Consider the following 15,886-nt stretch of genomic DNA (forward strand, 5'->3'; position numbering starts at 1 on the left):
GCAAATAAAACGTACAGATCGTAATGCGAATTGTTAAATGACCTAACTGGAGACCGGCAGGAAATAACCTAGTATGTCACTCCACCGAGCTTGGCTCTAGGTCTAGATCAGTCGGAGAGCACCGGTTCCAGACGATTGGACAACAATTCCAGCAAATGAAGATGTGTTACCGGCTACTTCGACAGCGCCACCACCTGCTACAAATTTCGCCGATCATGGGGATCGCCGATCTGACAGGTTGATCAACGAATAGTATGATCATCTTCGGATCTGCCATGTCTTGACTATTCGAATCCCCATACCATTCGGTACTGCCATGCTGCCACTTAGTAAAAAGATCCTAAAATGCCAAGTTCTCCCTATCACAAAAAGGAGTCTACGTGCTTTTGGCGTAGATGCCGCGCAAATTACCAGATGTTACCGTACATTTCTACCAGATGCCCCGAGCGGATAACTTAAGGCTAGATAAGCGGACCCTTCAAATTCAAGAGCCTTTGATAGGTAGACCTGAGGTACGACCCACTGGCAACGTTGGTCAGACCACTTCAGATACCACGCTTATTACCCCTGCTTAACCGCATAGTAACCATTTCCTGACTTGAGACACCACACGGATAAGTATTCGACTGATTCCAAGGCAAACCAAGGTTGTAGTTGAAGTTAATTTTGAGTGGCCCTAACCAAGGACTTACATCCAGGTACATAGCGTATTGTTACTACTACATGCCAGGTTCAAGTTGTGATTAGGTCCTAGTGCTTGACGTTTCTTATTCTTTCCTACTGCGAGAGATGAAGTTATAGGGGTATAGCGATTATTCATAGGGAAAATATCGATGGGACTTGTATGTACCAGGTATATTCGTATGAGATGTCACGTGTATGGCCACAGCAGGACCTGCAACGGGTGAGGCGTGGAAATTACAATTTCAGAAGGTTGACCTCGCGTTCAGAGAGATACACATGGCTTTGCCTTGCTACGACATAGATACGCTTTGATACATCCACTTTTTTTTAGCATCTCATTTAGCATCTCAAGTTCCTCCACTTTGCCCCGCATTCTTGCTCTTATACCTCGAGATACTCCTTCTGGGGGTTCCTTGGAGGTTATTGCCATAGCTTGATTCACAACGGTTCCATATGAGTTGCCAGCCCCCGCATTGAGCATTCACGATCTGTATGGAGATAATTGGATATCAACCTCCAGGGAGGTATGAAAGTGGCGAGTACGAACCTGAGATACTGTAGCTATCTGCAAGACATGGACTGACTGCTTTTTACGTTAGCTTCTTCAGCATACATGACTAGCCTCGAGTGCTTCGTACGAGACAGTTACTGGGACGTAATTGCGGCATAATCTATTTTTGTAGAGAAGACGACGTCAGGATTATCATTTTCCTTCCACATTCGTCTTACGCCCAGTGAGAAGACCCGCGGGGCAGGCTGAGAGAAGGGCCAACTTCGTCCTAGCATTAAGGCGAACAGTCTCGTTTTGGATACCCAAATAATAACAGGGGTATCGCTGGAAACGAAGTCATCGTTGTCTACCTCAGCGAGTCATGTTTCGACCTCTGCCCGTCGACCAACTCCACGCAAGAACGTTTCCACCGGTTCACGCACGGTTAATGCGGAAACCCATCCGTCACTGGAGAGTCGAAAATGATGCCGAAACGTTGGCCTCGTTGACAGCTGATACATACAGGGAGTGGATCAAAGACGAGAGTACGAACTACCGATTCTACTTCTAGTCGATTACCACAACTGCTCCAAAACGGGTATCAATCGACCATCCTGAAGATCTACAGCTCTAGAGACAATCAAAAACCGTTGAAGAACTTGCTAGACGTTCCAATGAGGCTGTCCTGTCGGACGTGAAGCTACCCTCCACCAATTTCCTACTACGTACCTAGTATACTCAGTACTTGATAGCAGGTAACACCCTGCCTGAGATGTATGGGCTTCTTGAGAGTGTTCTTACCCGGACATTGCTCAGTTTCCAGTTCCATTTATTATTGCGAGGTCTATTGAAGTGCAGTAAAACTGATGGCGGTGTTTGTTAACATTGCCTATCAATCTGACCCTCAGCCCTGAAAGCCGTTGGATGGAGAATACAGCAAACCTTAAAGAGGTCGAAAGGGGCGACATCTTTAGGTGGGATACCTCATGGTCCTTACCGGGCTGTCCAATGGAGAGAGTCTGGCCCACTGAGGACCCGTACAGGAGAATATGGAAGGCGACTTTTAGATCATCGTATGAACGAAGGCCCAGCAAAGAATGCAGCCACTGAGATACTCATCGATGGCAAATTGCGTGACCATTCCCGAACCTAATGCATGCGTTGGGACGGACTCTCGGTTAGATCCTAACAGTGCCTCTGTAGAGGCAATATTTTCTGCTGATTAGGCGGTTCGGGATGATTCTGCATGCGCTCTAACGATCGCCACTTTGTCGACTCCTAGGACAGTAGATGAGTCGGACATATCATCCGCCTCTTACCCTAAGGGCCAATTCCTTCGCAGACCCCTTGCCGAGCTCCAATTCCCAACCTCATAGCAGGGGGCTTAGATACTGGCTAGCTTCTACCCCAATGCCCAGGTTCCCATGGTGTCTCTTCCAATGTCTCGCATTCCCCACTCGCATTTACTTTCCGGTCTTTGACGCACCCGTTGCTTATAGGAGAACCCTTGCTAAAACCCAAGAATAAATGTGTCTGAGCTACGTCTTGTTACCTCTGGATAGGACGCCTCCATCCGCTTTCCTCCGTGTTGCCATTCGTACCCCCATCTGGATACCTCAGGGCTTCAACTTTTTGGCGAAATCAACTGTCTTTACAACTCTCTTCTACGTTCCATAAAACATCTTTGTCACGATCCCTGCCTTAACCTGGATACCTCAGGACTTCAACTTCTGTTGAAAATAACCCCCCCCCCTTATAGCTCTTCCATATCCCTCTATATGATAATCACCGAGGAGCCATTTACAGCTCTTCATTGTGCACGCCAGACGCATAGTCTCAACAGATTGAGGTCTTCAAAAAGGAATTCTACTACTGCTTACCGCGGAGGTAAATAAGACAGTCTGTCAGAGAACCTTGAGAAGATATAGCTAATGTTTTCGAAGTCCATATCTGGACCATTTCGTTCACTTTATATTAGACCCCACACACGCGGAGGGTTTCCAAATGGACAGCTTGCGATTCCAGACATGGACAGAGCAGCCATCTTGTTTTAAGCTGGCTTACCATGATACAGAAACTTGTAGCCAACTATCAAATACGGTGGGCCCACATACCCAATTACGAAATGTTGAGTACATTCATGGGATTAACTAAGAAATATTACTAGGATGATCCAATGTCACATTCTCCCGGGAATGATACTGAACGACTGAAATCAAAGAAGATGGCAATTCCCAGGCTTCCGGAAGGTGCGGAGGCCGCTTTCACCTCCCCTGGACGGTTTCACCGTCGCCATGTACGTCGAGCCTGCGAGTCATGCAGGCAACGAAAGACGAAGTGTACAGGTGATAAATCTGGCTGCAGGAATTGCCGAGAGGCAGGAATTATTTGCTGCTATACAGATGGCAAAAGAGAGAAATCGAAAAGGTACGACAAATAGACAATTAATTTTGATGACTGTGAATATACTGACTCCAAATGTAAAAGGCAGCTGGCAAGTTTGTCTGCTAAAGTACAGGCATACGAAGAGGTCATTCGAAAGCTGAGCCTTAGTTTTGGCGTTTCAGACGAGCAGCTTATGAACAGCGCCATGACAGCCGTACGTACAAACGACATGTCTCGCTTCTTGGCCTGTCTGATGAAATTAGGAGGCAACTCATGGCCTGGTATTGCAGTCTGATCTGTATGCAGCTGCATCGAGAGGCCGGAAATTTTCAGGAAGCTCCGGTTCGGAGAGGCCTTCTTCGCGGTCATCCTCAGTCGGATCGTTCGACGAGGTTGACCGTGTTGAGGAAGATTTCAATAGAGACGAGGCTGCGCGGGCCACTGGATTTATTGGCAAAAGCTCAGAGATTACCTGGCTACAAAAGTTGGGTAAGGAACTCAACCATGAATCCGACTCCCAGCCAGAAGCTTGTTCCGACGGTGTCCAGAATGGACAGTCTTCTCCATCTTTGGCTTCAAGCAGTGACCCCCCTGTGGCTTCCTCCAGCTACTTTCTGGACGATTTGAACATTGCTGTTCGAACGCAGGTCGATGCGTATGAAGTACCCTCGCGTGAAACGGCCGGTAAGCTGTTCAACGCTTACCTCACCTCGGTGCATCCTTCATTTCCCATCATTGGCATATCGACCTTTGTCTCACAATATCAATTGTTTTTCAGCCAACCATCGGTGAAGCCCGGAAATAAGTGGTTGGCCATACTAAACTTGATATTCGCAATCGCTGCTAAATACTCCCATCTTGTTCATGCCGAGTGGAGAGATCAGGAAGACGATCACCAGGTATATTTCTCACGGGCAAGAATACTCAGCATGGAGGACCAGCTCTTTGAACATCCTGACCTGCAGCAGCTGCAAGTTGAAGGTCTGGCATCCTTCTATCTTCTATCAACAGGCCAGATAAACAGGTATGTCCCAAATCTCTTGCTGTTCTTTTCTACACCGAAATGGTGCTATCTTCTGTGGTTAGACCCTGGCTCACAAAGATGTGTTTGGCTAGATCATGGAAGCTCTGTGGGAGTGCTGTCCGTGGAGCTGAGGCTCTCGGCCTACATCTGAGAAACGTTGGAATATATACATCCGACACGTCCAAAGAGATACGGTACCGCGTTTGGTGGTCATTATACACCATCGAGCACTTACTTAGCGTGATGACGGGCCGACCTACCTGTATAATTGATGGCACCTGCACAACACCCCTTCCAGTTCCCTTTGATGAGAGCGATTTTCAAAAGGAGGAGGTGGCTCAACTTATCAGTAATCCGTCGCGCAAGAGCTCAATTGTTCAAGACCGTGCGGCCGACTGCTCGAGTAGTACGCCAACTCCAGACCAAATGGAAGCTACAAATACGGAGGCCTCTACCTCGAAAGTGTCAGAGATTGGCAGTGCTGAATGGCTGAAAAGCCTCCCACCCAGCATGTCGCTATACTTTCTGCAACTCTCGACTCTGACCTCCATCGCCAAACGTGTTAATATCAAACTGTACAGTGCCGAAGCCGTGCAATCCCCGTGGCCCAGCATCGAGTTTACGATCCAGAGTCTCATGCTCGAAACAGATTCATGGCTCTTGAATTTACCAGAACCGTACGACTTTACCTCGTTGCAAACGCCACAGTCTATCCTGAGTCAAAGGATGAGCCTGGCTTTTCTCTTCTACAGCACAAAAACGGCCATCACCCGGCCATGCCTTTGCAACCTAGACCCGAACCACTCACAAGGCAACAAGACATACGACTTCTGCAGCAAGACAGCAGCCGAATGTGTCGAGTCGGCCTGTCATATGTTGAAGCTTCTGCCCGACACACCTGATGCCGTTCTGTTGCACAAGATTTCGCCGTGGTGGTGCATTCTGCACTACCTGATGCAGGCAACCACAGTCCTGCTCCTGGAGCTGGCCTTCCGGGCGCAGCACGTCCCCGAAAAAGCAGAGACTGTCTCAAAAGCAACCAAAAAGGCCATCGAATGGCTCCATGACATGTCCAAGTCGAGTACGGCCTCATACCGCGCATGGAAGCTGTGTGACGATTTCTTGCGCCGTCTGGCACCGCATGTTGGCATCGATGTCAGCGACCTGCCTTGCAACAGCAGCTGCAGCAACAACGAACCCAGTGTCGCGAGTAGTAACAATACCGATCCCGCAACTGTCAATCTCACGGCCGCAGCAACCCCGCTGGATACCATCAACTGTCCGTTGATCGATCAGACGACAAACCCTCCCGTTCCCCCGTTCCCCTACGGTCTGGAACAACCGGAGATCCTCGAATTCCTCAAGCCGGAGAAACCGTTATCCATCCGCAGCGGGTATGACGAGTACCTCCCCTACGACCCTGCAACGGGCCAGATAACGGGATCTTTCTTCCCCACGTCGGCGAACATCGACCTCGAGCTTGGCTACGTGTGGGGCGATCCGATCTGCTAGATTGTGTAGATTGTCTGCCTAGTCTGTCCATGTTTGGTGGCCTCCGGCTATACATAGATATATAAACAATATTTTTTGCATTCGTCCGGGCATGTATCTGGTGGTACAGCTGCAGAACAACGGGTACATAGCCCCAGGATGATGGAAGAGAAGGAAAGATATTTGGACAAAGAAATCATCTCAGAAAAAAGTCGCTGGTTCGATTTTTTGGTCTTAGGTACATATGTACTGTAACTACTTGCATTTTCTTTTAATTTTTCTTCCGCAGACAAAAAAAAAGAATACAAAAGTTCTGCTTGAGAAAGAAAAAGATAAATATAAACGACCCACTCACAAGGGAAGAAGGGAAGAGGAGAGCAAAGGACTCACAAAGCTGAGTATATGGAATTGGGGTAGAAAGATCATGATCATGGTGTTATATTCTTAGAAGGCTGGTCATGATTCTATTATCTTGGAAGAAGAAAAACCAGACAAAAGCATGGCACTTTTTTTTCTGTTTTCTCTCCCCCACACAGCCGATATCATATATCGTGCATATTATTACATATTGTTTAGTCGTGGAAGTTCAGCACTTGCACCTTGCTGGAGAGAGCGCAAAAGCATTGTTATTATCTATTATTATTTATTTCCGACCATCAACACACGATTGACGGAGTCCGGCCAGGAAGACATTCTTCGGAATTTGCATCTATATTTTTTTCTCTTTTTTTTCTCTTTTTTTCCAAGCCACCCTTGAAGCTTGGGTAGTGAAATAACAGACCCGGTAATGTTTAAGATTAGATTAAAGACCCGCCCACATACGGAAGTAATTTGATCCCTAATTTGAAAATAACACTAAACTTATCCAGAGCTGTGAATACCATGGAGCATGCTCCACGTTCTAGAACGCTCCAAAAATCCAAAACGGAATTCTATGTTGCGGAACTAGCCGGGACGTCACATCGCAGCACCAGCCCACGGACGCTCTGGGGTCGAGAACATTCCGCGCCTACTAGTACCTATTCTAAGTACTCCGTACAACTAAACTAACGTCATTAGTATGTACATTGGCAGCCAAAGACCAGGGGAAAAAAAAAGATGACGCTGCGGCTGGGTAATACTCTGCGCGCAAGGTGCACCAGGAAGTTTAATTTTATAGAAGGTACATGTACAGTACTATCTAAGTTTCCCAGTTCCTCTTTTTCGCTGTGAAGAACAGCCTCGCGTCCTCCTCGGTCGAGCCGGGGGGTAAGGGTCCAGGGAACAGTGAATCCGAAGGGGTGCAGTTTACGGAGATGATCTTTGAATAGCGTATATCGATGGTCTCGGCCCTGCGGAGAGAACGGTTCATCCAGGAGCTCGCGCTAGTAGGGGGCGGTGACTTCCAGAAACGCAGGACCGGACCCAGCAGGCCCCGCCCGTCACCGACGAATCGTTCGATGCAGTCGAGTGCAGGGAGAAGTCGACGTCGGATACCACAGCCGGTGTGGTTCGAATCGATCTGATAATCGGGGCATTGTTTCAGAGAGGCGATGATGGCCGTTATGTCGGCCGGGGGGCCCTGCTGCTGTGCTGCTGCACGCTGAGAGCTACTCTCTGCAGCCGGATCGATATTGTTCAGGTTCGAATCATCTCCAGGGTCAACGGAGAAGCCTGGGTCAATCAAGGTAGACCCCAAGAAGATTGTCTTCGTGCGCATAGCGAAAAAGCGCGTCATTTCGCCCAGATGGAAAGCATCGCACGCTCTTGAATTGCTGAAACCCCATCGGCATTGAAACGGACGGGTTCGGCCCGGTGCAGCATTTTGTGTCATCGAAGTCGGGTTTGGAACCGACGACTTGGGATCGCTAGGGTCCTCAAGCGCACCGTAAATACGGAGAAAGTGTGCCTGAAGATCTGTAATTGTGTTGAGAACGCACTGGCGTCTATAATATAATTCTTCTGATTAAACAGCAACAGTGTTAGCAGAATCCAACAAACATTACATCTATCCTTAAATATAGCAATATTAACGTCCAAATTACCTTCTATTCCGTTCGGTAGATACCACCAACTTGGACTCCCGGGGTCGGGAACACCAACTTCGTTGGCCCACGACTTCGAGCCAAGAACGATCAATGTATGCGTTAGGATTTGGAAAATATTGTGCTCATCAAGGAAGATTGCAATAAATATAATCTGCCGGACGCGTTCCTCGCTCAGCTTCAACAGCGCTGAGTTGAATTTGGTTAGCGGGACCTTTCCTCTCCCAAAAGCATATCCCGATCGTTTGAGTGTCACCCGGACGATATGCGGGGAGTTAAACAAGTCCGCTATCTCGATAAGACCAGCGATCAGCGACGGGGACTGGCGTTGGAGCTCTCCATCAAAATGATCCTTTTCAGAATCACTTAAAGAATCGAAAGAGAGTATTTTGAGGAAGAGGCCAATAACATCTGTCTTGTGTTTTCTCGGCAGGCGATCCACATTGTTGAGCTTCACGGTAGGCAAGTCGTTCCTAGGCGCATCCCTTGGAGGCTCACTATCCCCATTACGCACTTGGAGCTCTGATTGCCGGTTTAGTTCTGCTTTCCTTTCCATAAAAGTTCTACCCTCAAAGAACTTGTTGGGGTCAAGCAAGGCGGCAAAATAAGGGCTGTTATTCATGAGATCGTCACTGGAGACCTGCCACTGATATCGTACAGAAGGCAATCTGCAAGAGTGCTCATCTTCATCTGTGTACTCGATAATCACGTCTCCATTATCTGAAATAACTTTATATATCAGTCTTGAGCCACTCGAAGTGGCACTAACGCCTTGAGAGCCATTAGGAATGAGAGAAGGCTCCTCTGATGCAGGTGACTGCGAAGATGTAGGTGTTGCATCCCGTGATAGCAAGACCTTCGAGGCTCCAGCAGCTTTCGGAGCAGCAGAAGGTAACGGAGGATATTCCGAGTCCATTATGTTCTTCAGAGCCCCGCCGTTTCAAAGTCCATGCTAGATACCCAGTCCGAGTTTGGGTATTTTGAAGAGAGGGTCAAGGTAAGAATCCATGTGGTTTCTGCAGCTGTCCGTGTATATGTATAACAGAAATATAGAATTTCAACCTCATGCAAGAGCTGCTTCTTCGTCGCCGGATTTGAGTGGAGACAAAATGCCTATCATGACGCCTGACTGGTAGCGGACAACACAAGGATAACGAAAAACGGATAGGAGCGGGGAACCCCAGAAACAAAATCTTTTCGTTCATTCATAGGATCATGCGAGTTCTCCCCATGGCGGCAAAGGCCGATCCAAGCCTGGTATTGGATATGATGAAGTATTTCGAAGATGCCGACGGTGATGGAGATCGCCACGGAGGCACGTGCAGCACACAACTGGCATATCATGTGACTGATGATTCAGCGGAGCCAGGACCATTGATGACATTTAATGCCTCACGGTTCAGGCCACAAAAATGGATACATGGAACCTTACTCTCTTCTTATGCCAGTCCAGGCAATGAATCCTCCAATTTCTTGCATTTGTTGAATAAGAGTCTGAGGGGAATAAGACAGGACTTTCGGAAAGCCCGGGATTTCTCCACTTCCGCGACTACACACAAAATAATTATGTCTTTCCCACAAGTTTCGTAGTAGTTGATCGCCTACTAGGTCTTATGTATTGAAGTACCACTCGGGTACCGAGACATTTCCTACATATCTATGAGAGAATACTCATACCTATCCTATATTGGACCTAAAATATTGTGACTAAACTCATCGCACAGTATGGTACAGAACGACTCGGAAGAAACCATGATAAACGCTCGTTGCATACCTACCCATTTCAATCGTCAAAACTACATAACCAGAGCTTCTTGAATATCTCATCAACTCATGCATCCATACTCCTTACCGCCGCCGAAGGAACGGCGCCTGCGGTCTCTTTGCTGGTCAGCACTACACCCGACTGCTGACCATTTTCAGTCGCTTCTTGGTCCGATAACTCGCCAGGAGAGGACTGCTTTGGTTTCATGAAAGGCCAATGACCCTTCTTCTCATAGTACATCAGGGTTAGGAATCCAATGATCACTGCAAGCCAGTACAAGTTGTACGACAAGACGCTGCCGTATGTAGCAGAGTTCTGCCAGCCGAAGATCGAATTGAAGACACCCCATCCGCCTCCGCCATTGATTTCAGGGTTGCAGCACTATCATAGATTAGCCACTGGGACAGAATATAATGGTCAATAAGAGTTACTTACGTTTACATGCCATACGCTCTGGTGGATGTTGTAAGAGCCAGGTCCCGACCCAGTTTCAGCAGCATCACCGCCAGTAAGATGATTCCACTACCTGCTATCAGTGAACTGACTACTTTATGGGGTAGGTAATGATCACATACGTGGTTCTGCTCCAGGAACCAAACAGACTTGGAGAAGAGACCTGCAGCGACCAGGTACAGGAAACAAGTGGAGACGATCAAGAATAATTGAATAGGGGCGAAGTTACCGCTCCTAGAATGAAGGTCAGTAAGATTAGTATTCCGCGGGACCTTAACGACTGGACAACTTACGCGTAGATTAGATACCCGACAGCAAATCCGGCTATTATACCGGTAATGGTTGGTATCGGGATGGCCGACGCCGGAACCCCCAGACTAACCCCGCCGATGAAGACAACGGCCTCCAGACCTTCTCTCAGGAGCGTGATAAATGGCAGCATAAACATGGCATATTTCTCGCAGAATCTCTTGAACCTTGCTTTGATTGTCTGGGAGGAGGTCGCGGAGTTGTCTTTGGCTGCAAGGGCCTTGGACAATTTGACGCGCCACTTTTCCTGCAACTTGGAGACGCGGAGAATTGCCGCTCCCATCAGCGTGATAATTATGGAAGCGATAAGGCTGAAGATGCCTTCCCAGAGATCCTCAGCGCTTCCCCACCCATCAACGCCGATGCCATAGAAGGCGCCGATGAGACCGCAGCCGACGATGATGCATATCAGCAAGCCTAGTCCTGTCGCAAGCCAGACCTAGGATACATGGTCAACATTTAAGCAACTCGAGCGGTATTCTTTTACCTGGCAGCGTACCTGATTCCTTAACTTTCTATAAACAACTATATCTTGATCCGGGCCAAGTTGCTGCTTAATGAAGGCTAGAAGGATGGAGACGATTATACTTGATTCGAGGGTCTCACGGAAGACAATGAAGAACACTATATAGGAATCAGCAGAGCTAGGGAGGGAAAGGGCCTGAGGAAGCCTTCTGGGGTCATATAGTGCGGTTAAACTTACCGGGAACTGCGAAGACGTTGACCATTTTGTGACAAGCCGCAAGAGTGTGAACCTGGCCGATTACCATTCAACAGCCAGATTTGCAGCTTCAAGCAGCGCCTTCAGGAATGGTCTCTATATATATACGAAGACAGAACAGATGGGAAGAGCGGCAGGTGAGACTTTTACATAAGTGCAGGGCGGGGATCAGGTCCAGCAACCACGCGGGTGACAAACGCTCCAACAGCTGGGCGAATTTTACGTGGATACTGCGTCGTGGGAATGATCGGCAATGATAGTCCTTTGGTCTCTTTCTCTAGGAAAGCCGAAAGCCCACACAAATGCCGTGCCAGAGAGATCCATCCGGGGCGGGAAGAAGTCTCCACACTACTAGAACGCAGATGCAGGAAAAACACGATCAGGACGCTGGACTGCGATTTTTCGAGCCGATGTCGGATAGCAAAAAAGATCTTTGATTTTTCGGATCATGGTACCATCGATCTTATCATCGGCCTCGTGAGCACCCGGAACACGAGAGGCTAGAGCAAGCCATGGTTGAACAAAGCCGCAAAGCAAAGTTGCCCAGCCGGGGGAGCTCTGTGGAACCACTTGGGAGCGAAGCTTTTGCTTAGCATGCCCCAACACGCTGCCATGAAGGCCGGGCCATGCTTAGTTCATGCTTGGCTGTACTGTCGCAAGGTTATGTCGGGGGGTTGTTCTGCAACATGGATGAAAAACCGTGAAAAAAACAGCGTTGTCCAGCGAGCAGATCTAATCAGATTGTTCGCGGGATTTATCAATCGCGATGCGCGCTGTTCGCGGCTTGCGTTGGGTTTATCTGATCCAGCTAAAGCGTCAATCAGCGCCCGCGCCACGGCACAGAGTTTGGCTGGCCTCGATCAGATAATATAACCACCATGTGCGCGCGGGCCGCCAGCGGGCGACGAGGAGGTCATACCGCACGATCTCCCGACGTGTTCCACTCTCTTTCTTTTTCCTCTTTCCTTTCCTCTGGCCGGAAAAATCGCTGCTGCTTTGGTTCCCGACGTCCGGACACTGTTCTGGTCTCCCCGCCCCCCGTGGATGCCATGTCCCGCAGCAAAAGCCGTGTCTCGCCTATAATACCTTGTTTATGACGCCCGTGACTTGAAGAAAAGATTTTGGAACGGCCCGGCCAGGTGACGAGAAATCTCTTATCTCACAGCGGCTTCGTCTCTCACCGACAGCGGAGTGCTGTCCTGACGCATAGGCCCATCTTATCAGATGCGCTGGTGGGCCTCATCGTGTCCAACACTTTTTTCTGCCCACCCAGGTCTGACCGTGGTGTGGAGTGGTGTTTGTTGCATGCTGTCCCGGTTGCAAATCGGCCCATGCCTGTACGCTGATATCTGATCGTGTTCTGCCGTCCTGGGGCTTTCGTTGCTGCCCAGGTCAAGACCGCCAACATGGCCCTCTCAGCGTGCAACCTTTTCGTCTTTTGCGTATTATTATTTTGGGTACAGGTCGTTTCTGCAAAGACACACATATATGACTTTAACATCACCTGGGTCACGGCAAATCCAGATGGCTTACTTGTCCGCCCGGTTATTGGGATCAATGGAAAATGGCCCATCCCTGTGATCAGAACCACCATCGGGGACAGGTTGATTGTTAATGTTCACAATCAATTGGGAAATCAGTCAACTTCACTGCACTTCCACGGGCTGTTCCAAAATGGCACCACCGAAATGGATGGTCCCACGGCTATTTCCCAGTGCCCCATTCCTCCAGGAGGTTCATTTACCTATAATTTCACTGTAAGTCATGCTTGCTTCTTGACAATGCTTGTAATGGTGCCGCTGATGAATTCAAGACGGATCAACCGGGGACATACTGGTACCACTCCCACCACGCCGGCCAGTACCCGGATGGATTGCGCGGGCCACTGATCATCGAGGACCCTAACTCGCCACACAAGGGAAAATGGGACGGTGAATTTGTTCTCACCCTGTCCGACTGGTACCATGACCAGATGCCTCCTCTGATCAAGTCGTTCCTGAGTTACACCAACCCCACGGGTGCTGAACCGGTGCCTGATTCAGCCGTGATGAATGACATGCAGAATGTAACATTTCCCGTTGAGCCCGGGAAGACGTACGCCTTTTATATCGTGAACATGGGTGCCTTCGCGGCGCAGTATTTCTGGTTCGAGGGCCATACAATGCGCATCATCGAGGCAGATGGTGTCTGGACGAAGGAGGCCGAGGCAGAAATGCTGTATATCACCCCGGCGCAGAGGTACACTGTGTTGGTGACCATGAAGAACGACACTGCCTCCAACTTCGCCATCGTGGGCAGTATGGACGAGGTGAGTGCTGGTCAACGCGTTAAATTTGCAATGACCTACTTACTAAGCCATACAGGACATGTTCGACGCCGTTCCAGAAGGGCTAAATGCCAATGTAACCGGTTATTTGGTATATGACGACGCGAAGCCCCTTCCACAACCTACACCGGTGGACGAATTTAACCCGTTTGATGACTACACCCTCGTTCCCAGCGATGGGCTGGAGTTATTCGAAAATGTCGACCACCAGATTACCCTGCAAGTCAAGATGGACAACCTTGGTGACGGAGCAAACTAGTAAGTCTGACTTTGACATTCTCCCAAACAGTCCTCAATATTATCTTTTACTGTTCCCTTTTGCATTGTCGAGAGGGAGAGAGAGAGACGGAAAGAAACTCATCATCATCACCAGCGCATTTTTTAACGATATCACCTACGTCCATCAAAAAGTCCCAACACTCTATACCGTCCTCACCGCGCCCCCCGAGTTAGTCACCAACCCAAGCATATACAGCATCAACACGAACCCCTTCGTCCTCAAACACGGCGAGATCGTCGAAATCATCGTGAACAACGACGATCCCGGCAAGCACCCCTTCCACCTGCACGCGCACAACTTCCAAGTCGTCGCCCGATCCGCCGAATCCGCCGGCTTCTACGACCCGAACAACAAGACGATGCTCTTCGATGACGCACCCGCACCCGCATACCCACCGGTCCCCATGCGCCGCGACACCGTCCTCGTCAACCCCAACGGCAACATCGCGCTGCGCTTCCGCGCCGACAACCCGGGCGTGTGGCTCTTCCACTGCCACATCGAGTGGCATGTGGACAGCGGACTGATCGCGACGATGATCGAAGCCCCACTCGAGCTGCAGGCGCAGAAGCGCAGCCTGGGCCTGGGATCCGGCATCGCGGCCATCCCCGAATCGCACATCGACGCGTGCAAGGCGGCTGGGATGCTCTACGAGGGCAACGCGGGTGGGAACACGACGGACTTTTTGGAACTAGCGAACGAGAATGTTCCTCCTGGACCGCTCCCAGCGGGCTTCGAGGCCAAGGGCATCGTTGCGCTCGTTTTTAGCGTCATTGCGGCGTTCCTCGGGGTCGCTGTCATCTGCTGGTATGGCGTTGGGGAGATCAAGGGGCCAAGGTAAATAGACTAAGTAGGTTAGATGCTCTGGAGGCAGTTAGTTGTACTGGTTTCGTCGTATATACAGTACATGCCTCACGTACAGAGTCGAAGAACATCGTGAACAGAAAGGGAGAGCGCAAGAGAAGGAACTTCGTATGTACATAGTAAGTACATTTTATTTGCAACATATCATGCCATAGCATACCACCATTCTATGCATACTACATCTTTATATCCTTGCAAAGGATAACAAGACCTATTGAGACTGGTCCCCAAGAATCAAGTAGTTAATTACCTACTTAGTTAGATGCCTTTAGGTACTAAGCTAGGTAGGTAGGTAAGTCAGTCCGCGAGCTACCTAGAGTCGCGTGACCGTGACAACAAACCCTTAATTACAGATGGATCCCTTCTATCAGCCTTCGTCTAAGTTACCCAGGTGGGTACCTAACCTGGTAGCCACCAGGAAGAGACTTTCGCGGAGTACAGTACAATCCCATCCTCCCCAAACTAAGCCAATTCAATTCGATTCGATAGCTTTCCAATCCGCAGGGGAAAAAAATCACATTTAAATTATGTATATAAAAAATGCCCTGTACATGTACAGTACCTTAGGTACCCCTCTGATCTTACCTGACAAAGTCAAATCAAATCAAATCAAATCAAATCTCGCTTGTTGATGCCATGGATCCTTCCCGCCTTCCGCATCTGGAAGATGGTCAGGATAAATACTTGAACTCGGGACCTCGCACACGCAAAGGGCGAACGAATCTTAGGTACTGTACCTATTAGAACCTATTAGTAACCCCTAACTAACCCTTAGCCCCTGGACCATCGAACCGGTGCTCTGGGAATACCCACGCGAGTGCAAGGAAGCTCACCAGCCCTCTTGACTTTAACAGGGGGAGAGGAGAGCTCGGCCGCGGCCGCGGCGCAGCTCACCTTCAGTACTAAAATGGTAAGAAAAAAGCCGACTGCCCGGGGTCGGGGGGTCGGGTTTAGATACTGATACTGTCCAGTAGACGTGGACTTACTGTACATGTACATGTAGTCCGTGGTTGGATCGATCAGCTGCTCCATTCCGTGTACGAAGAATATGGTTGCTACAAAAAAAAAAAAAA

At 49.1% G+C, this 15,886-nt stretch overlaps 4 protein-coding genes across 4 annotated transcripts; 2 read left to right on the top strand and 2 right to left on the bottom strand.

Annotated features, from left to right (window-relative positions):
- Nucleotides 1-3,398: 3,398 nt before the first annotated feature.
- Nucleotides 3,399-6,095, top strand: VTN00DRAFT_9454 (uncharacterized protein; the record flags this gene model as incomplete). The annotated part of the gene is made up of 5 exons (XM_069436416.1): nt 3,399-3,470; nt 3,539-3,601; nt 3,666-3,773; nt 3,823-4,583; nt 4,676-6,095. 5 exons carry the CDS (start codon nt 3,399-3,401, stop codon nt 6,093-6,095), a joined length of 2,424 nt encoding a protein of 807 aa, XP_069285039.1.
- Nucleotides 6,096-7,254: 1,159 nt separating this feature from the next.
- VTN00DRAFT_9455 (uncharacterized protein) lies at nt 7,255-9,014 on the bottom strand (the record flags this gene model as incomplete). The annotated part of the gene is made up of 2 exons (XM_069436417.1): nt 7,255-8,015; nt 8,099-9,014. 2 exons carry the CDS (start codon nt 9,012-9,014, stop codon nt 7,255-7,257), a joined length of 1,677 nt encoding a protein of 558 aa, XP_069285040.1.
- Nucleotides 9,015-9,929: 915 nt separating this feature from the next.
- Nucleotides 9,930-11,353, bottom strand: VTN00DRAFT_9456 (uncharacterized protein; the record flags this gene model as incomplete). Its single annotated transcript, XM_069436418.1, has 6 exons — nt 9,930-10,244; nt 10,299-10,385; nt 10,439-10,550; nt 10,610-11,064; nt 11,125-11,249; nt 11,329-11,353. 6 exons carry the CDS (start codon nt 11,351-11,353, stop codon nt 9,930-9,932), a joined length of 1,119 nt encoding a protein of 372 aa, XP_069285041.1.
- A 1,399-nt stretch (nt 11,354-12,752) lies between these two features.
- On the top strand, nt 12,753-14,790 carry VTN00DRAFT_9457 (uncharacterized protein; the record flags this gene model as incomplete). Its single annotated transcript, XM_069436419.1, has 4 exons — nt 12,753-13,103; nt 13,160-13,654; nt 13,710-13,930; nt 14,046-14,790. The coding sequence occupies 4 exons, from the start codon at nt 12,753-12,755 to the stop codon at nt 14,788-14,790; spliced, it is 1,812 nt and encodes a 603-aa protein (XP_069285042.1).
- Nucleotides 14,791-15,886: the final 1,096 nt, after the last annotated feature.

Source organism: Thermoascus crustaceus (assembly GCF_041956765.1).
Source record: "Thermoascus crustaceus strain CBS 181.67 unplaced genomic scaffold VTN00scaffold_7, whole genome shotgun sequence".
NCBI lineage: Eukaryota > Fungi > Ascomycota > Eurotiomycetes > Eurotiales > Thermoascaceae > Thermoascus > Thermoascus crustaceus.